Below are 21,553 nucleotides of genomic sequence, written 5' to 3'. Positions count from 1 at the left end.
CAACACTGCACAGACATCATCATCACTTTCTCACTTTCTCTAAAGCCAAAGCAGGTGTCAAAACACACAATATATTCTTTAAAAAACAGCGGCTTAATGTCAGGTTGTGAACCAGTTGTGCATTTAGTTAAATTTACAGCCAAAAATCTAAATTTGTTTAAAAAAAACTCTACAACTATTCTTTATAAATTACAGAGCTGTTCACACACGTTGAGTTTAGTTAAGAATTTGTGTAGAGATACTACAAATGTTAATAAATGTTTACATTAAACATTTAAATGTATAATTTAAAAATGTAAATGTTTAAAAGTATCATTAATAACTTGAAAGAACGTGTAAGACAAATGAAATTTAGTTTTTTAAACTTTGTTTAAAAAAACACTCATAAATCCACCTTCTACCTTCTTCTTCCTCGACCTTATATTGATTGTCCCTGTATTAAAGTCCTGTCAATCCAACTGAGAGTGACTTCCAATTTGAATTTTGGTGTTGGGGTCATATGGATGGCGATTTGTGCTTTTACAGACAATTTAAAGACCCAACACAATAGTAACTGGCTGTAAAGGTTGCAATTAGAGCTATTGCGCAAAGCGCTGTCTCTCTCTCCCCCACTGGCTCTCTCTCTCTCTCTCTTTCGCTCTCTCTCCCGCAGATACAGTCACTCATCGGGGTCTCTTCTACTTTGCGATGTCTCTCACTCTCACCCTCTCTCTCTCTCTCTCTCTCTGTGTGTGTGTGTGTGTGTGTGTGTATCTGTGACCGACTCTGTGAAGTGAAGCAGCCTCAGAGGTGTCTGACACCCTCCAGCACAAACAGGTGCACCGCCTCAGTGATGCCACCCCTCTCCAACCATTTACTACAGTAACCTGGCCATTGGAAAGAGCCTGAGCCACCTTTGTACAATAACCATTTGTTTTTTCTAGGAGAGAAAAGTACAGGAGCGCACTGTGCTTTTACGCATGGAAGTTTGAATCAGCCTCATAACATTTACGCATGGCTGTGTCTCGTCTTTTCGAAAGACGCGTCCGGGCTTGTGAGAGCTTCTCAGGACGTCAAGTGCGGGGTAAAAAGTGAGCAACGATGCGGGGCACGGAGCTGCTGCTGGGGTACTTTCTGGTGAAAGTTATGGTGTGCGACGCGGAGGGCGAGCCGGGTCAGACGGTCGACGACTTCATGCTGGTGACGGGGTTTAACGAGTCAAATGATGGGGAGGTCGGAGTCACGGAGAGCCCGCACATGGAGGACAAGTGCCGCGGCTACTACGACGTGATGGGCCAGTGGGATCCGCCGTTCGTGTGCAGCACGGGCAGCTACCTGTACTGCTGCGGCACCTGTGGCTTCAGGTTCTGCTGCGCGTTTAAAAGCTCCCGGCTGGACCAGACCACCTGTAAGAACTACGACACCCCGCCGTGGATGATGACAGGAAGACCCCCGCCAAAAGTGGACGTGGCGCTGGACGCCGCGAAGGATAAAACCAATCTCATTGTGTATGTCATATGCGGGGTCGTGGCCATAATGGCACTGATAGGAATTTTCACGAAGCTCGGTTTGGAGAAGTCGCATCGTCCGCACAGAGAAAATATGTCAAGGTAGGTCATCAGTTTACCAATGCCTGTGTTTTTTTAATTATTGTTATTATTAATATTTTTCCTCATTGTAGAATTCTGAGTTATTTTCTGTGATTTGATCCGTCAAAACATCCAAAAGCTGATCTGTTCTTGTGTTACTGAACCCTAACTCCCCCTGCCACAAAGCAACAAGTTGTTTTGTAAAAAAAAAAAAAGTGTGTGACACCATAAAAATAAAACTTAAGTTTTTCTAAAAAGTGATATCAGCCTGGGATTCTATGGGGCAAATTGATTAATTTATTCCACATTTCTTAATAAAAAAATAAAATCAATCTCCTCCTGCTGGAGACAAATTAGTCTCATTGCATACCCAGTCTGCAAAAGTCACACATTTTTCTTCAGTGTTACAGACAAAAGTGTGTTTGGGGTTTATGGCATTACCCTTGGCCTGTGACTTTGAAAGAATTGTATAACACGTGTCTGCTCAAAATACAGCTTTTTTTCCCCCAAAATATAACTCAGGAAGCGAAGATTGTTCAGACACAAAAAGGTAAATTGTAGTTTGGATTCAGGAAGAAATATTTCTACTTTCAGTATTTTACAGTTGAAATCAAACACAAGGTCTACAGTATTGTGATGTTGCACCATTTTTGGGGGTGGGGGGTGGGTCACTAAATCAAATTCTGTAATGTATCATTTACCATCTGCAAAATTTACACCTTCAGTTTGTTAAAAGGGCACCATGTGATAACTTTACTTTTTACAAAACATATAAAAATATATACATATAAAAAAGTGCCCAAAATTGCATACTGCAGACATGATTGTGTGCTTCAACCACTTGCAAATAGCACACACACAGACACAAACACACACAATCTTCCTGAAACACGCTTTACATAAGCACACAAAGAGGCTTATTACTCTGTTGCAACCTCCTCAAGAGACTGATTTTGGGCTAAACAATGTCTGCACTGAGGAGACTATTGTCATTGCCGCTCTGTGAAAGAGTATTAGCTTGAAGCACTTCAGACTAGTTTCCATCCTTTAAAACAATTAAAATGAATACAAAATGGTAAAATGACACAAGGTATGAGACAATCGTTACATTGTAGACGTGTTATTGCATGTTGTTAAAGACGCTGCATCATAATGAGTTAACTTTTACACTGCAACTTAGATGAGTTACATTCTAAAGGGGGACAGAGTTTTTAAATATACACAATGTTCCCTGAGTCTAAGCTGAGACCAGTGACAGAAGTTAATTGCAGGATACCTGGAAGGTGCTTTAACTGTGCTACATACAATTAAGAAGTTAACAGGCCCTGTGCATAGTGTGTACATTGTGTAGCTGCCATAATCAAGTCTTGGTATATATTACTGTATGCAGATGAAAAATGAGAAAAAAAAAACAAAAAACAAACAGAACAGTTGACTTGACAGTTACTGATGAAAGAAGTTAACACATTTTAGACATGAGTTAATTTCACTATAATTGTCACGCAGTTGCCATGTTCTATCAAGACACCGTAAGTGTCAGTACTTACAAGCTTAAAAACATTATTTATTTTTAAAATCTGCCATTTCTTGTTGACTTGAAAGAAAATAAACACCAATTGAAACCCTGTTTTTGCTTACCTCCAATGGTTAAAGTTCTCTCTCTGCAGTGCACCACAAGGGTTTGGGCTAATACACTCCAATATGACTGCAGGATGAGTGTAGAGGTTAATGTGAAACATGGCACACTTTTGGTCACCCCAAACCACAGAAAATGTGTCAAATACTGGGTGAGCATTCAAAGCCCAGTATGTCTCTTGAAAGATGTTTTGACCTATCTTTAGGCCCTGCAGTGGGTATCAGGCTGTGCCATCAAGAATCTTCTTAACCCTCTGACAGGCGACACCCTCCCTAACTCAGGCCCTACATCCAGTAAGCTGCTCTTAAATCCTATCATCCCTCGAGCAAGGAGCAGATATTTGGCAGAATGACCCAGCTGTATCTACACGGTATCTTCTCAGCTTAAACTACAGTGCTTGGCCCAACTGACTTGAGATGCGACTTCATCTGAATACCAATGTTTGCTCACTTTTCCAACCACCATCCCTGTAACAGTCTTACAGCCATTAGCAACCCCCTGGTGTGGGAAACCTTTCATTAATTACATCCTCTGAATTTTTCTATTTTTTTTTTTTTTACCAAAGAATACAAAATAGTTCCAATATGAACTTGTGTGTGAGTGCAAGAAAGCAGGAAAGATGACAGTGTCAAACGTTCAAAGGAGCATTCACATCGAGTGCCACTCAGTCTGTGAAAAGGTTGTTTAGTACCGTCTGTGGCTCTGAAGGGAGCTGCGTCAAGTCTGGCCACGGTGATGTCATGGGGGGTTATGCCAGATTGGGGTCGAGACTTCTTGAAAAGAAAGCCTTTGTTACGGACTTGATATGTGGAGCATGAAAGATGTAGGCATTTAAGACGCAGAGAGGGTCCTAAGAAAGATGCCATTGAGTTGCATTTTGGGAAATGTAGGATCCAGTGATTTTGGAGTTTGACCCATACATCAGACCAGCACTATGTCATCCAGAGAAGCCTCTGATCACCACCCCCCCTTTTGGGTTAAAAAAAAAAAAATAAATCCAGCATCCTGCACAGATGGCAACACTGTACACAAGTTAAAACATATCTCCAAATTTCTACTTCAAACAAACTTGTTAGCTGAGTATACTGCTGGCCTGTACAGAATCTGCACTTGTTATTTGCTAAAAGATGTTCTTCATCCTTTCAGAGCTCTCGCACATGTTATTCGCCATCCTGCCTCAGAACATACGGACGACATTGGATTTGGCCAGCACTATGAGAACATACAAACCAGAGTCACTGTTAACAGTCTCCGTAAGTACTGTTACATCAGCAGCACACATACATGGACACATGACAGAGGGTTCTGTTTAAACACTTGGTTCCACATTCACTAATGCTGCTGCCATCTGCTCTGCTGAACAGATTTACACCATGACAACCAATTTCAACAGAAAACTCTTAGATTTGGTTTTAAACACACATAAACCCAAAATTATGAGCCCTGTCTATTTGCTTGCCTATCCTGAATCCACCATGGAACTGAAAGTGGTCCTGCAGGCTGATGAAGCAATTACTTGTAGTCATTCCCTCAGCAATCACTTAACATATATACTAATTACCACCGACAACCTGGAGCCCTGCCTCTTAGCCAATACTCTTGTATGCAACAATCTCACACATAATATCACTCATTCTCATTCTCTTGTTCACCAACACCAACACCTACACTCACCCACACAGATATGCACCAAAGAAAGCAGCTCTTAATAATGCTCACCTGCTTACTGCCTTGACAGCTCCAGTCATTAAAGGTCCCCTCCCCTCATGCAAGCTGGATAATTACAGCAAATGGCGTCAAGTGTTAAAAAAAAGCTTTACAGACATAGTCATGCAGCATTTTTATTTTGTATTCTTCATTTGCAAATACCCACTCTAGCCAAATAAGTATTTTTAAAAAGGAAATGCTAAACTATTTGGTTTGTTTGGTTTAAACTGTTTGGTTAGACGATGAACTCTCCCGATACTGATTAGGTCCAATGCGGTCTAGAGTTGAAATAATTAAAAAGCACATCTCATACAGTAGAAGTAAAGGAATTATTGAAATAATTAGTTGAGCCAGGTTATGACCTAGTGCTTCTGTTACAGTGTAAAAAATAATTCCAAAAAGAAGATATTACACAAAGTGATGCACAATTTCCTTCAATGTAGATACTTTAAGACATTTCTTTTTAGGCAGATGCAAATCCATATCAGTGATTATTCATAAGCTCTGGAAGGTCAGCAGTATGCATGTTCTTATTACAACTGAAGAGTGCAGCGGGTGATCTCGGTGATTAGTTTGGGAGGTGCGCTAATTAGTAAAAACACCTGGTGTAATCTGTGGCTGGAATGAAAACCTCTCTGTTCTTGGCACACATGGCAGACTGACGCCTACCACAAATTACCTTGTCATACGGTACATAGCCAGGCAGTAATTGTGCAAATATTTAAGCATTTTCAATGAGCAGACTGTCTGTAATTAGTTTAAACTCATCAACCCGAATGCATTCATTTAGTATAAATCAAGAAAACAAAGTCAACAATGGTTAGATGCAGACATGGTGGACACTCTACTGGATTTTGTGAAGTTATAGAAAAGTAATTCTACATACAATGCGTAGTTGCAAGGCACAGAAAATGCATAAATGAAGAAAGGCTATAATATACCGGGAAAAGAGAAAAATTCATATAATGTTTGTTATTCGAGACAATGGCGTATTTATATTACTGTTTTTAACCACACCTGTCATCAGCCAGCTTGTCAGCCTAACAGTGTGGGTTTTATGTATAAATGTAGGTGTGGTTTACACTTTTCAAACGTTTTGGCCTCACAAAGATCCAAGTAGGATCGAAATGTGGTCTTGATTAAACTTTTTTTGAACAGGCTAAGTATACAGGCATTGCTTTTTTTTGTTTATGCAAATTTTGCAAAAAACAAATGATCTAAAAAGTTCTTGATGATTGATCCCCAAACAGCAGTCCGGGGAATTTGCATTTCTTGGTTGCAGGGCACTTATGTAATCAACTCTATGACAGGATACAGACAATGCCTATTTTCTACATGTGCCATTTACCTTTAAAAATAAATGTGATCTTTTCGCATGCTGCCACAAGGCCACTGTGCTTTGTGTCACTTCACAACTGTGTTTTTTACAATACTATCATATTAACTGCATTTATTACTGTAGTGAGAAATCCAGTTTAACTTCAAACATAACTAACCTCAGAAATAGAAAGGCCTTCTATTTTAAGAGTGAGATGTCTTTTTTGCTTTAGATGATCTTTTTTTTCCTAAGGTGAAGTGTCAGCACTGACAAAGTAATAATTAATCATTGCACCTTCTGTCCTACCTTGCCTTCTCACAGAATAATTATCAGTTCATTAAAAACCAGCCAACATGTTAGGACTGATCTTCTGAGAGAGATACTGTATTCTTCCTTTACAAAATTACAGTTTTGGTATGGCATGATTCGGTAAAACAGTGCTTTGATTAATTTAAATGCACATTAGGATTTGTTTTTCTTTTTCTTTTTTACTGTCATTTAGCTTGTGAAGTTCAATACTTTGATTTGTCAACCAATGAACATGCCAGTCATCTTTCTGAATGCAGTATCTGTGTTAAAATGTTGCAGTGAGTGAGTTGAACCCACTAAGGAGCTTGTGTCCTGATTTAAAACCCCACTTTCCCTGTCAGTCCCTGGAGTAAATAAAAGAAAATGATCAATGATGTAAGATCATTGTACAGTAGAACAAGTGCAGTCACAACACCTACTTAAAGGTTATGTCACTTTTATAAAAAAGTGAAAATGGAACTGCTTTGAAAAATTTGCAGTTGTCTCACCCCACCTGCCTCCTTCTTTGAGTCAGAAAATTACATTTTGCCTGATGATCATTATATATTTATATTTAGTTTCTGTCATCTGTTTTTTTTCTTCAGATTATCAGAGAATGCTTCTTGTTCATAGCAGTGCAAAGGCAATCATTAGATTCTAATTCTTCTGTATATATATTACATAATACGAAATTATTCTGTGTAAATTTGCAATGCATTACACTTAAATTCAGCCTTAACACACAGTGCAGATTCCCAGCTAACTGGGGTAAACAAGAAGGGAAGTCAGGGGATTATTGTATGAAAAAAAGACTGGGATAATATCATTGCTATTACATTATATTATGCCAATAATAATCAAAATACAGTTTAAACTCTTACAGCAGCATTAAACATACCAGAATTACATCACCTAATACAGTACATTAAGGAACAAATATTAATATTCCATCACACGTCTTTTTTTAGTTAACACCAATATTATATCGATATTGTGATATAAGACAATATATCGTCTTAAATTTTGGATACTATTATATTGCGAATGATGTCTTTTCATGGTTTTAAAAGACATAACAATAAAATTATGTAATTTTCTGAACTTACCAGACTCCACTATTGTTTGCCTTTACTCATATAGTCATTACATCCAATTTACTGACAGTCTAAAATCTTATTGTGTAAATATTTTGTGACAGCACCAATAGTCAACCCAACAATATCACTGCATTATTGACAGAGGTATTTGTTAAAAAAGAAAAAAAAATGGAATATTTGATTTTCTCCATGTCACCCAGCCAACGAACATTATTTTTAGTTAAAAACAAATGAAAATACAATCTTAAAATCTTAAGATCTTTGTTGTTTTTGGAGGTTGATGTCTATGCAGCCTGTTTTTATTCTTTATTGGTCGTGGCCCTGCAGCTGGACTTGATAGACACAGTAAAGTTTTATTCAAATTAAATATATTCAATTCATATAATACTACATTAAAGAGGATGTACGTAGGTCTTCATTTGTCAGTTGACCTTGGGCATGTGGAGCCAGGGCACAGCTGCATACAGGGATGTATTGGAGAGATTCTCTGTAATAGGGTTGACAACAACACAGGGGCGATGATTCCTTTCTTGACAGAAATCCTTACAAGGTTACAAGAGGTGAGGTGATATTTTTTGCACATGGATCTGTCCTGTACTTGCCCTCTCCTGCTGTGCTTTCTGGTGGCAGGTGTTACTGTGCCCCAGCTGTAATAGTCACTGTATATTACTGACAGTGGTGTAAAGCAGTGATTGAAATGCTCCAAAAGGGAGCCCCTTTTCCTCATCTGTTGCTTGTCAAAGATAACCAAAAAAAATCTGTTAGACTAGGCTATAAGCTCTCATTCTCCTCAAGACACCAATGATACAGACTTTTGTGAGCGTGGCTTCTTTGGCTAACAGCACGGCCACATTCATGTCCTGCTGGTCATGTGCGCACATGGGGCAATTGTGAAGTGTGGCCTCTTTTTACTCCAGGCAGTCAGCCAGAGAGAACAAAGTCTCCACTCACTGCCAACACTCCACTGGTGCATGACAGTCCATTTCCTCACTGCCAGATAGAAATGTATTTCAGCAGCATTACCTCTGACAGCAGCTGAGAAATTGCTACCAAATGTAGAGTCTACCTATGGTTCTATTTTCAATCTGCCATATACTGTACCCGGAATTGTATACTGAGCCCTCAAATCTTAAAGGAGATAATTACCAACTGACAATACTGAGAGAAAAAATGGATGGAGACGGATGAGCTGTTTCACTCTTAATAGTAAATGGGAAATATACAGCTGCAATTTTCACCACATTGACCACTGACAGCACACATACATCGGGGCCATTAGTCAATTGAACTCATTCTAAATTAGTTTTTCAACAATTTGCAAACATAATTTGTCCCCTCACTTAAATGTCGGACCTGTGTGAATAAAATTAAATATGTATATGAGTTATTATTGCTCTCTAATTCCCCTCTTTATTTGGAGTGGTGCACTTCAAGCCTTTACTCTTCAATTTGACTGATGCAAGGGTAGTCTCAGTTTGAATTTATTCTAACAGTGTGAGAAAATAGCTTTCTACACCACCCTGACTGTCATGTCCCAAAGCTCCAGCTGCATAATGCATAACCAACAGAATTAGACAGTAATTTAAATAAGGTTGTTTCAGAGCAACATTTCACAAAAGTTCTGCACCTAAATAGTTCAAGGTATTATAATTGAGGATTGTTCAGTGTTTGTTTTCTTTTTAGGAACTCAAGAATGGAAGTCAGGTTTATATCAGTCAAGGTGATCTAAAATGAAATGCTTTAAAGGGACCAAAAAAATATTTAGTTGACTTTAGCTTAGTTGTGACACTGGGTTACCATCATTTAAAGTCAGGTCAATTTCACATAGAATACTGACGAGAGATGACGTTCAAATTTTGTTTGTTTTGAGTTGCGTTGTTGAGTAACCAAAATCCAGTCAACACAATTTTGCTTTTAACCAAAATTTAGCATATCTCTAATCAGTGATGCCTCCAGGGCACATTGCTGAGACATTGTGATGGTCTGTATTATTTTAACACACATTTGCTAAAAAGGGTTTATCCAGTATGCAAAACTTTGGACATGCCATCCAAAAATTATTTTGTATACTGTGATTTTTGGAGCATGTGTGCAGAAGTGGCGTGTTGAATGAAAAGGTCCATATTTTCTTTTCTTTTTCTTCTTATTATCTGTATCAGATTATATCAGGACTTTGGCATCAATACATATTGATTAGTCATTTTGGACTATTAAGATACATTGACTGATACTTTGATTGCCTTTTGGGGTAATAAATATCTGCCACTGGTCAGGAAATCTGGCCAGTCTTTCCAATTACCAAAATAAGAATGTGACGCTGCATGAACTTGTTAATTCTACATTTAAGAAAGCATGAATGACTCTTTTAAAGTAATGACCAACTTAAAAAATAACTCTGATTGCTTTATAATAATGACATTATTATATAAAAGCCTGTCCACAAATGACTAATATATTTGTACTTAATCAATAAATATAATTTATATTCATTTGTCTGTAAAGATGTTTTATCAAAAAATGTACACATATGTTTTATGTTAAGAGTTCTGGATGTCTCACTGAAATGAAGAGATATTGACTCCGAGATAATAGAATATTTTCACCGTTAACTTGAAAGTAGGCTGCCTGTAAATAAGAACGCCCTTCTCCTTGCACCATTTATTTCGGGGCACATAGCTCCCAAAATACTCTCTTAAATCTTTTATGAGTTCTGGGGTGGTGTCTGTGTCTGGAGTGTTAACTCGCTTATTTCCCGCAACAACCATGGAGTCTTTAACCTTACAAGTCTCTAGAAGTGGCCTACTTTCTTCCAGCAGCTGACATAAAAGCTGTGACTCTGACATCAGCGCAAGTGACACTCAGTTATCACAAAGTCAGATAAACATTAAAGAGGGAGATAGACGCGTAAATACATCAGCCCCTCAGTTTAAATTGAGTTTGGCATCCTCAAAAATAGAAAAGTTGCAGCAGACGTTCACAGATGCACTGTCCTCATTTAGTGAAATCTATTGTCATAGAGTATATAAAGATGACATTTGAGATATCGGAGGCATTCAGATACGCTAATATATATATATACTGTATATATGTATATATATTCTACTTTGAACAAAATTGGCATACAAAAGAGTTTGGCCAAGGCATTATAGTGTACATCGATAACTGCTTAAATTATTTACTTTCTGTGGCTTCTACCTTTCCAGGGGATACCCTGACCCTGACCTTGACTGGAGTATCAGATAAGCAAAATGGTCAGGTGACTGTTCAAATGCTTTAGAGTGTAAACTTGCTGGAGAATGAACAGTTTAATTATGGAGTATTTAAAAACAAACATGTACCTATGAATTTCTAAAAAGCAGTATTAATCATGTATTATCCTTATTACATAAAACACAAACAAAGTTCATTTGGTGTATTCTATGGAAGGAGATAATCTTTGACTTTTAGCTTAAGCAAAATCCCACTGAGCCAGCCTGTGTGCATGGCCCACTTATGATGAATTTTATGAAACTGAAACAGGTCAACAAGCCCAAAAATGGACCTGACAAGGTAACACAGATAGATCTGAGAATTCGGTTACTTTTGTTAGTAAAGCATTTTTAAAAGATCTCATTAAAGTTTATGAGCTCATCCATTGCTGAGCTTAATACGTTATCTTTACATGAGAAGGTGCTGTGCTGTCTTTCTCAAGGATTGTAGTTTTTTATAAGGCTTACAATAAGGCTGGATAATACCGGAGCTTGATATAAAGACAGCCTTATCACTGGGAGAACACAGTGACACCATCATTCTTTTGCTACCTAAAATGACCTCAAAATCTGATTTCACTCAATACACCACCCCCTTGTTGAGGTGTGGTGGAGTGAAAAGAATTGCCAAAGCTGTCCTCTGCATCATTTCATGAGACAGCATTGATAATTTGAGACTTTCCAAATTAATTAGCACAGTAATAAAGTTTCTTGCTGACCAGTGGGGAATAAGAGCCTAATTAACCTATTTTCTGTATTAATGATCTGTTTTTAATCAGACACGTTCTAGACCAAGGACTAGTGGACTCCCCACAATTTAGAAAGTTTGTAAACTTTCGTCATTAAAAACGAAAGGGATGAGCCAATGGACATTTTTTTATATAGTAATAAGTTATTGATGCTTGACTCACAGTGGATTAACACTGGCAACCCCTTTCAGTCAGGTTACCTTTATAGGAAACCATTTACATCAAGAAGATGACATTGATATTTGAGGGGACCTATTATTCTCATTTTAAGGTGCATAGTTGTAACTTGGTTTCTAGTAGAACTGTTTGAAACACAACAAAAAGCACTCTTTTAACATGGTAAATCACCAGTAAAAGCTTTTAAACTAAAATCATCACGATCCCAACTATTGCAGCAAGACTATGATCTGAAATTGGGGAGAATTAAAGCTTCTAAGCCAAAATCTTCACAACCGGACAGGTTCCAGCAAAAAAAGGCATACAATCTGGGAGAAATTAACAAAATTAGCACCCAACACTACAGGTGGCCCATTTCATAATAATATATATTATTGGATTATAATTATGAATGCATGAATATGTTGATTATGTTAATGTTGCAGCTGGTAAAGGTGGAAACTAATCTGACTGAATGTAGGTTATCTGATGGGTAGCCTGTAAATTCCAGCAAGGGATCAATAAAGTCCTATCTTAACCAATAGGTTAATATTAGATCATTTATTTGCCTTTTATGTTTTGTATTATTAATCTCAGTCTGCAAAGTAAATAAATTAACAAGACATTTATTTTGAAAATTGGACATTGTAAATATTATATCTACCCTAGAAAATAAGGAAAAGCATTTCAGGTGCCCTCTATTATACCCATCATTGTGATTTAGTAAGAGGTCAAGCTTAAAAGAAGTAATTAATGAATGATTTAATCTAGCCACATCAAGTATTATATAAACATGTTGATATCTACTCAGATATGTACAGAACACAGCAAACACGGCAGTCTTCAAATCACTGCCTGTGAATTGGTACGTTCCACAAATCTCCTCCAGAGAAGACACTCTGAACATCTGCTTGCTCTGTCATGCCAGTAGGCAGGGGGCCAGTCTCATTGCTGTGCACCCCTTAATTTACCAGATGTCTACTGTAGGATTAGTACAGTTTCACAAAGAGCAGTCATGACTCTCCAGCTGGGTACCAAGAAAAGTCTACTTAGGGGAAAGTGACACTACCCGGTTAGAGAAACAATTATTCTATATTCAAATCCATTCATCAAGCTGATTTATGTCCTGGGTTCATGTAACAGTCATGTAGAGGAAACCAATCCAGTTTAAATACATCAATGATATAAATAAAATTATTAATTTAAACATACAACACACTTGAACATATTACCTCAGCGATTAAAGGGAACTGAATTTCTGCATTAACAACTTGTGTTTTGCCTCCTTCAGACAGCAGCCAGATGAACAACGTGGTTCAAGCATCAACTTTGATAGCACAGCCTTACCCGGCTGTGGGACAGATCACCAGCCCCTACGAACCGCAGAAGTCTGTCAAGGATCTCAACAAGTACGCCACGCTCAAGGCTGTGGGTAAGAAATTGTTTACGATGAGCCCTAATGATAAAACAGAAACTGCCATTCATCATTTGGTCTGATTAGGTGGCCCATTACATCCTTCATAAATGAAACTAGTATAATTAATCAGGGTTTCCCTGCATCATATAAGGAGGAGAGTCAAAATTTAATTGAGTGAACCAGAAAAAAAAGGAACTGTAATCTGAGTCATCATGAGGATACGTTTATAAGTTCATGAGGCAGAAAACAGATCTGGAACGCTTCATAAATTCTTTCATGTAATCCCAGTGAAACTTTATGTGGTTAATTTTGTTTTAAACATTGATTCTCTATAAAGACAAAAACATGATTTTCTGCTAGTTGCAGTTATTAGTGAGATTCACTGACATTTCTCTCTTTTCGGTTTAGCACTGAAATGACACTAATAAGACAAAGTGGCTTTGGCCTTTTTTCAGTTTTTAATTTCTTTTCCAGTTTAAATGCAGCAACAAACAATCTGACACGATGCATGTAGTTAGATATGTACTTAAAATGAAATGTTCATCTTTCTTTAAATAGGAGTTGGTTTGTCTCATTAAATCTGTGGCTGACAGAAATCCTTGTCAGTTAATCCATAGCCCATCAATGCCAACAGAGAGGGGGACTGAAAGTTTATTTATAGAGGCAAGTTTGTTGTTCTTCTCATGTGCTAATTTTGGAAAGTCTGCAGACATTGCCTGGACAAGCAGCATTGGAATCAAGACATAATAGCAAATACCAAAATAGTATCACTCAGCAAGATGATGCGAAAGTATTTAAGTCTTGAAGAAAAACATGTTTGCATTGTCAAAATATGTACATGAAAATAAATTCCTGCAAGAAAATAGTACTTTTATGATGTATAATTCCCTAAAGTGTTTGAGCTGATATTAAAATACTGGTAACCGTCAAAACGTAAGTATAGTCAGGCATACTTGATAACCTATTAGATTTTTTGAGAATACTTGAGTTATGGCCAAAACATGTTTTGTGAACTTTGGCCACCAAATTCTCATCAGTTCACTCTTGAGCCCAAGTGAACATTTGTGCCAAATTTAAGGAAAGTCTCTCAAGGCCTGAGATACTGCGTTCACAAAAAGAGATGGAGGCATGGTCAGAGTGACCATGATCTTTGATCTTCAAAATCTAATCAGTTCATCATGTAGTCCAAGTGGACGTTTGGCAAATGTGAAGAAACTCGATCAAAGTGTTCCTGAGATCTAGTTCACAGGGATGGGACAGACAGACAGCCACGACTGTCACCAGCATGGAGGCAAAAATGAAACCATAACTGATTATCAGTTGTTGAATCTGTCCATGCATACCCAACATTTTACACTATAATCATACTTCAAACCAAAATTTACAAGTCCATTTGATAATAACAAATCCTAAAGATTTTACTATCAGTGTTAAGATTTTGGGTTGTCTGGAAAAATAAAAAATAAAAAAAGAATTCAGTTGATGTTTCACTGCTGTTCATATTGATTTCTGAAGCCAGAAAACGATCACAGTGGCAGATTAAAGCAAAAAAGTCTTTAATATCACTGACCTCTGTTTTGGCCGACAGTCATCTTGGCCTGTGTGATGCACTTAAAAATTTGGCAGAGAAAAATAAATAAATAAATAAATCTGCAGAACCAAAGTGTAGAGTAAAGGTATTTTTGGACCTGTATTTTATGTTATTTAGCACGGTTAAACTGGAGTCTTTTTTTATAGATGAATCAATTAGCTGTGTTTAAGAGACCTGGCTATGGAAAGGATGACGGCTATCAGTGTGCGTGCGCTCAGTCCAATCGCATAAAACAGTTCTTTGTGATTCACAAGAGCTGCTGAAGCTTCTCCGCTTCTAATCCACTGAAGTGCCGTCAAACAAACTGATCATTAGGGCAAATAAAAATAGAGCAAATCTTAGATAATGAGACTGGGGACAGGAGACAATCAGGAGCAATCAAAACACAAATGAGTTGGGGAGTTGATGCATCTATACTGTACACGGTGAGCCATGTGAGCCACTGTGGTTCTATATACATACAGTATAAATATGTGTGCGTGTGTGTGTGTGTGTGTGTGTGTGTGTGTGTTCATCTGCCTGCACTTATGTGGGTTTTACTAGTAGCTGCTGTAAAAATATGCTGCTTATCACTATATTTCTTTTCAGTACCATGAAGTAAGATCCAGAGAGCAGCTACAGCTTGCTGCTGATGAAGAGACCACATTAAAGGTTATCTGGGAGACATTTCATTTCATTAAAAAAAAAAAAAAAAGTAAAAAAATTAGGAAATGTTACTGTGGAAAAGGCTAATGCTGGAGCTTGGTGTGCTCAGGCTCAATTAGTGCTGAAGTGAAAACTGTTTTCATACATTGTCTGCACCAGATTGGAGACATAAAATCACACTGCAGTGCTTTTTATGAGCAAATTACAGCAGCTGATTATGGCAAGACAAATGTCATGAGCCAAGATATACTGTGCAGTGGTCTACCACCTCAGACATTGTACTAAAATAATATCCTCGAATATCAACAAATATTCAGTGGAATTTGAGCATAATTATTTACTGACCTCTAACATAATATATTTGCAATCTTCTAATTAATAAGGCTGACAGGACATGGGAAAAATATATTTTAACATGTTCTGACTTCCTGTAAAGGGCTGTGTGAAGCTACCATAACTCAGTAAACACGATTAGCATTCAACACTACATTATTGTGCACCAAGGGCATAATTTCCAGTGGGGATGACATGTCATGTCATTACGTTGTGACGTGTTAATGAATGGTGCAGGCAGAACTTAGCAGACTTTCCATGCTCTGGGTTTTGCCTCTCAGACTGCCTCAAGTTGTTGACAGAGACTGTTAGGACTGACAAAGTACTTCCTCTTCCTGTCCATGTTTTTGCGTAAAAAAATAGAAGTACTGCAATGTATACCTCCATGAACCAGTTAAAATGCAGTTAGAGTTTACATCCATGTCTGTCCAGACTCATAAGAGGCCATGACAGAAGACAATGCATCAAATATTGATGTTGCTGTTCATCCTTGAATCCAAATGTATGTTTGTGCCAAATTTCAAGAAATTCCCTTGACGCACTCTTGAGATATCGCATTCATGACAAAGGGATGTACGTATGTAGACATGAACACAGACAGATGGACGGAAGGACAGCCCAAAAACACAATGCCACTGGCCATGTTTATGAATGGATGAGCAATGTAAGTTGGAATTAGTTATTGTAATGGCCTGATAATGTGAGGTGATACTGCTGTCTCCTCTCCTCCCTCTTTTGTATCCTAAACAACAAAATTTGACTTTAGGTCTATTTTTATCTGCCTGTCTAGTTCTGCACTCAGGACACAATGCAATGGCTGATGAAGGGAAAATTGACAAAGAACTATGATGCTGTTTATTTGTATTTGTTAGCAGAGAAAGCTAATGACAGCTTCTACAGCAACCGGCGGCAAGTGATCGAGATGACAACCAAGGGCAGCCTTCCCATGGAGGCTATGGATATGGAGCCAGAGCCCAGTAATCCTTACAGCCCACCCAGACAGCTGTCTTCAAAACAAAATGGACACAAGTACAAAAGCCCCAAGAGCCGCAGCTCACAGTCGCTGTGCTACGGCTCCAACACTGCTGCCAGCCCGGGGGTGCTAAGATCTTGGGAGAGCAAGGACATGCTGGGACTCCGACAGAGCTATGGCCCAAAGAAACTCTGCATCATAGAGAAGGAGCTGCACACCACTCGTTACTTGCCTCCACAACCGTACTTTGTCACCAACAGCAAGACAGAAGTGACAGTATGAGGGACTGTCTAAGCATCAGGCTTAAAAAGGAGTCTGCATTTAGGGAAGGCGGTAGCTGATGACTGTGGGTGGTGTTGTCAGATATCAGCAAGGACCGTATGTGCAGCTGTGCATGTGACGGGCAGCATTTAAGATGCCACGTTAAGGTGAAGTGTACTATCAAAAGACTCTGAATCATTTACTGTTCCTCAGAAGGGCACAGTGATTAATATGTTCCACTGATATATAATCCAACTGCTAAACAGAACATAGTTACATAACTTACATAAAATGTGACACATACAGCGCTGTTGTCAGTATTTACTGAGATATCAATGGACCTTAAAGTATAATATATATTTTCTGTTGTCTAATTGAGAAAAACAACCTTATTTATCTAATCAAGGTTGAGTGGCCTGTGGTTAATTGGGTATTGATGAAACACTTTACAGGACAATTTATATATACTGTTAAAACTGAAAATGTTTGGCACTGCTATGTGATGGATAAAGCTCAGTATCCAGGGATGATAAATTTGAGGAAATAACCTAAATAGTTTAACAAACCCAAATTATAGATATTTTTATGTATTTATTTGAAATGAAGGATCTAGTTGTCCTTAGTTTACCAAACAAGTTAATTGGGAAAAACACAGTGTAAAATACGGATAACTGACTTTGTGAACTTTTATATATTACACTCAAATTAATTAGGCCGTAATCTCCCAATAATCACCCATCTCCAAAATATTACCCACATTTGTACTGTCACTCAAAATGTTTAAAGTCTAATTTTAAAAAATGAGCCATATCAGGTGGTTACACATAATTTCATGGTCGTGACTGTCACTGAACTAAGTAAGAATTGTATTTATTTCAGAGCAGAATTTGAAGCATACTTGTTGTCCAAAGGTTAGTTATTCAGATTTGTTTACAAATCCATTTTGGAGAGATTCATCATTTATCATTCAGTATTTCTAAAAAATGAATAAATAAATCAATGAGTCTGTGAAACTGTTAAAGTTAACCTAAATTAAATTAATTAAAATCCATTAAAAAATCTATTAAATTTTTTTGAATGTAATGTAAATTTTTAAAGTTATAGATGTCTCCCTTTAAGGACACCTTCCAAATGCATTCAAACCAAGTCTCTGCCAACAGACATTGTACTGATACACATATTTCCATGAGTACTAGGAGAAGTAGCAGAGTATTGAACCAGTGTTGTATTGGTGTAATAGTGCCTCTCATCAGTACCAGCATGTGTGTGGTTATCTTACTGTAGAACATACTGTAGATGAAGCCTCACTATTAGAATGGTCATTGGTCTTAGTAATGCATTGTGCCCTCAACAAACGTCATTTTAAGAGTAAAGATGGAGGCTCGGAATTTGCGTCATAGTTAAAAACTGTCATCTTTTATTAAAAATGTATATGACTTAATTCCAAATATTATTTAGTTCCAGATCTCATATTTATTGAATGTATCTGGACTGGACAGTCTGCAGTGGGACAGTAGCAGTTTCCAATGTAAGAGGTCAACAGTTATTTAACTTCTGTCAGGATGAATGTAAAAATTTTGCTAAGCATATTAAAGGTTTTCTGTCTGTTACAACTCAAATAAATTGGTCAACTAAAGAGATATAAATCATTGATTGACCCTAGTATTTTACTACGTAACAATATTTACCCACTGTGGTATTTCAGTTCACTACTAAAGACATATGTTTTAATATTGATCACCAGTTCTTATCTCTGCTAGGGATGATCAAGGTGGAGAAACTTAAAATCACAATATTAATGATCTAATACCACATAAACAATATTGCTACAATATTGTAGGGTTGACTATTGGCGCTTTCACAAAATATTTGTTTACACATGGAGCTGGGCAATATTGATGATGTGAGACTACATGTCATCTTAGATTTTGAATATTGTTATATTGTAGGTGTTGACTTTGCCTGGTTAAAGGCTGCATCACAGTTAAGTGATGTAATTTCTCAGACTGTTATATCTCACTCTGTCAATATTTTGTGAAAACATCAATGGTCAACTCCATAATATCATCCCAAAATTGATATCAAGGCCTTTGATCAAAATGGATTTATTAATTTATTGTTTATTTAAAAGGAACATAACATATTAATGAACATCAGTATAAAGCGGGACTGTTAATTTACATCCATAGGCCTTTGTGGATGTTATAAATAAGTGGGTAAAGGCAAATAGTAGAACAGTTAGTACAGTCTAGTAAGTTCAGAAAATTACAGCACTTTAATGTAATGCAGCCTTTAAAATCAGGAAAAGACAGAACTTACGACATCCAAAATCTAAGACAATGTCAAGTCTCATATCACGATATTGATATAATATCAATGTATTGCCTAGCCCTAATCTCAGCTAAAGCACCATACTGAAAATCTTTTCATGCTGCACTTGGCAAAAAATGTTTTAAATTAAGTAAGATTCTCAGGTGCAATTGATCATCTGTTGCACTGATTTTCCATCCAAGCAATATAAAAAGATGCTCACGCCTGCCTGCAGGTCTTACTCATGCAGTTGACTATTTCAAGCAGCCGAAGACAGCGCTGCACTCAGAGCTCATATGTAAGTGGGAAGTAGGAACTGCTACGACAATGTTCAGTTGTATTTATGTATTCTCGAGTCCAATTTGTAGCTGTTAATATTTTTACAGACTCTCAACCAAACTGTATGCAATATTTTCCGAAATATGTAGATCTAGTGCACCAAACTGTCCTTTCACAGTTAATCAGCTGTTTCAGTGTTTCACTGTTATATGAAATCTGTTATTCACACTATTCAAACTAAACTTATAATTCAGCTGAGATCTTTTATTTTATTTGTCCAAACAATGTTGTATAGTGACTACTACTAAATTGCTTTTGTTTTGTGAGTGCTAACATATTTTTTTCCTTAAAGATACTGAGAGCACTGTTATTAAGCTACAGAACACCATATTTTACACATTAAGATCTACCGTAATACTGCCAGTTAAAGACATTATGTGTGTATCTGTTTGGTTTTTGGTTGGTTGTTTTTTCAACACCCAGGAGGAAAAACAGCAATTTTATATTTTGGTAAAGCTTTAAGGGAATCCTCTAGGATCACATGTTTAACAATACAGTTCATTACAATGGCCACCAGGTCTTTGCATCACTGTTAGCTTTTTATCAGAATATGCATTTGATTAACTAACTGTTCTAATGAATGTTGTTATGTGTCTTTCTGTACAATTCAAAGTTAATTTGGTTCAAGATGCCCTGTTAAATATATTCACAGCTTCTGTATTTGACAGTTCACATCCTCCAGTTACTGGAAAAGTACTAAACATTTAAATGTTTTTCATACATTGATTGTGCAGTAAAATATAATCCCCATGATGACAGTTTCCTGCAAAAACCTTAAATCTCTAAAATGCCATTTTTTAAAAAATGTATCTGAATTATATGAAATTACAGTTAAACTAGTAATGCAGTTTCATTGCAGTATTTTTTAAATAATTCCAGTCTGAAAAAATCCAAGGTTAATGAAACATTTTCTAAATGTGGAAAACCTCTAGGATTGCCTTTTACTTTGATACAAGGTTTCTGCAAGAAAGTGCACACCAACGATGTCAACTTATTTTCATGTATTAAATAGACCATACAAGTGTAGCATACCCTGTACAAAGAAAATAGTCATTGGCAATGAGCACCTGTAGCACAATGTTAGTGGACTCCATTTACCTGTCAGTAAAGCTACTACAGCTTTAAGCGTTTTGTAATTGGTTTGTTCAACTGACTTACCTCTTTCTTTTAATTAAAAGGAAATAAACATTTAGTTAATGGTAGAGTCTAGCGTGCCAGCAGCAGCAAAAAAACAAAACAAAAAGAAAACATGCATAGAATCACAAATACAGAGTAACACATTTCTACAGAGGTAAGTTGTCTGTAGCATTTCTTGGTGCTTATTAAAACTCTTTTGTTTATTTAAAAAAAAATCATTTCTTTTAAATTCTGATTCTAGCTGGCTCTATTGGCTGCCCCCTCAACACCACACCAGATGGTATCATAACAACATGAGCACTTGAGTGCAGCCAAAGGACCTCTTCTGTATAATATACTACAGTTTATGGGACTTTCTGTTTTAGCGTGCTCCAGCTGTAAAAAAGTGAAGTGTCATTATACTGTCTACATTAAATTATTTTTAATAAATTTGTGTTCTCTCCAGACTCTCAATACTTACAATATCATAAATTGACCTGGTATTTACTGGGGCATTAACGGGAAGAAATGGTTTATAATATTCCTCATAATATTTCTACTGGTTCATAACCATATGGAAATAAGAATCTTTGTGTCTTTGTTACCTTAGAATGAACCATTTATATCCACAGAGGGAGCAGGTCCTCTTCCACTATGTTGTCCTACAGTTGCCCAGAACAGACAGATAAAACACCAGCTCTAGAAAGAGCTATTCACATTTCTGCATTGGCCACCATAGTTTTCCTACACACTTAGCATACAGGAGAAAATTCAGCTCTGCAACCTCACCAGAAGATGCCA

The 21,553-nt window shown here is 37.1% G+C and overlaps 2 protein-coding genes across 4 annotated transcripts in view; one reads left to right on the top strand and one right to left on the bottom strand.

Moving 5' to 3' along the window:
- The window catches only part of mrtfbb (myocardin related transcription factor Bb), a 91,999-nt gene that overhangs the window by 47,143 nt on the left and 23,303 nt on the right, over positions 1-21,553 (bottom strand). The gene's annotated exons all lie outside the window — the stretch shown is intronic.
- Positions 669-21,202, top strand: shisa9b (shisa family member 9b). 2 transcript variants are annotated; one of them, XM_042505635.2, is made up of 5 exons: positions 669-816; positions 924-1,589; positions 4,351-4,457; positions 13,059-13,199; positions 16,626-21,202. In XM_042505635.2, exons 2-5 carry the CDS (start codon positions 1,081-1,083, stop codon positions 17,006-17,008), a joined length of 1,140 nt encoding a protein of 379 aa, XP_042361569.1. In that variant the 5' UTR covers positions 669-816; positions 924-1,080; the 3' UTR covers positions 17,009-21,202. The 2 variants fall into 2 exon arrangements, with proteins under 2 accessions (XP_042361569.1, XP_087947041.1); XM_088090915.1 differs by having other exon boundaries at positions 680-1,589; positions 16,629-21,202.

This window comes from Plectropomus leopardus, chromosome 18 (genome assembly GCF_026936395.1).
Source record: "Plectropomus leopardus strain MGB_pleo_1.0 chromosome 18, ASM2693639v1, whole genome shotgun sequence".
NCBI classification, from domain to species: Eukaryota; Metazoa; Chordata; class Actinopteri; order Perciformes; family Serranidae; genus Plectropomus; species Plectropomus leopardus.
This window is presented reverse-complemented; position numbering and strand designations above follow the sequence as displayed.

Bases quoted from the DNA above. Each gene is read 5' to 3' on its own strand.
- shisa9b (XM_042505635.2), top strand. From the start codon at position 1,081: ATGCGGGGCACGGAGCTGCTGCTGGGGTACTTTCTGGTGAAAGTTATG. The intron at 4,458-13,058 runs GTAAGTACTGTT...TGCCTCCTTCAG, and splicing joins AGTCACTGTTAACAGTCTCC to ACAGCAGCCAGATGAACAAC. The intron at 13,200-16,625 runs GTAAGAAATTGT...TGTATTTGTTAG, and splicing joins CGCCACGCTCAAGGCTGTGG to CAGAGAAAGCTAATGACAGC.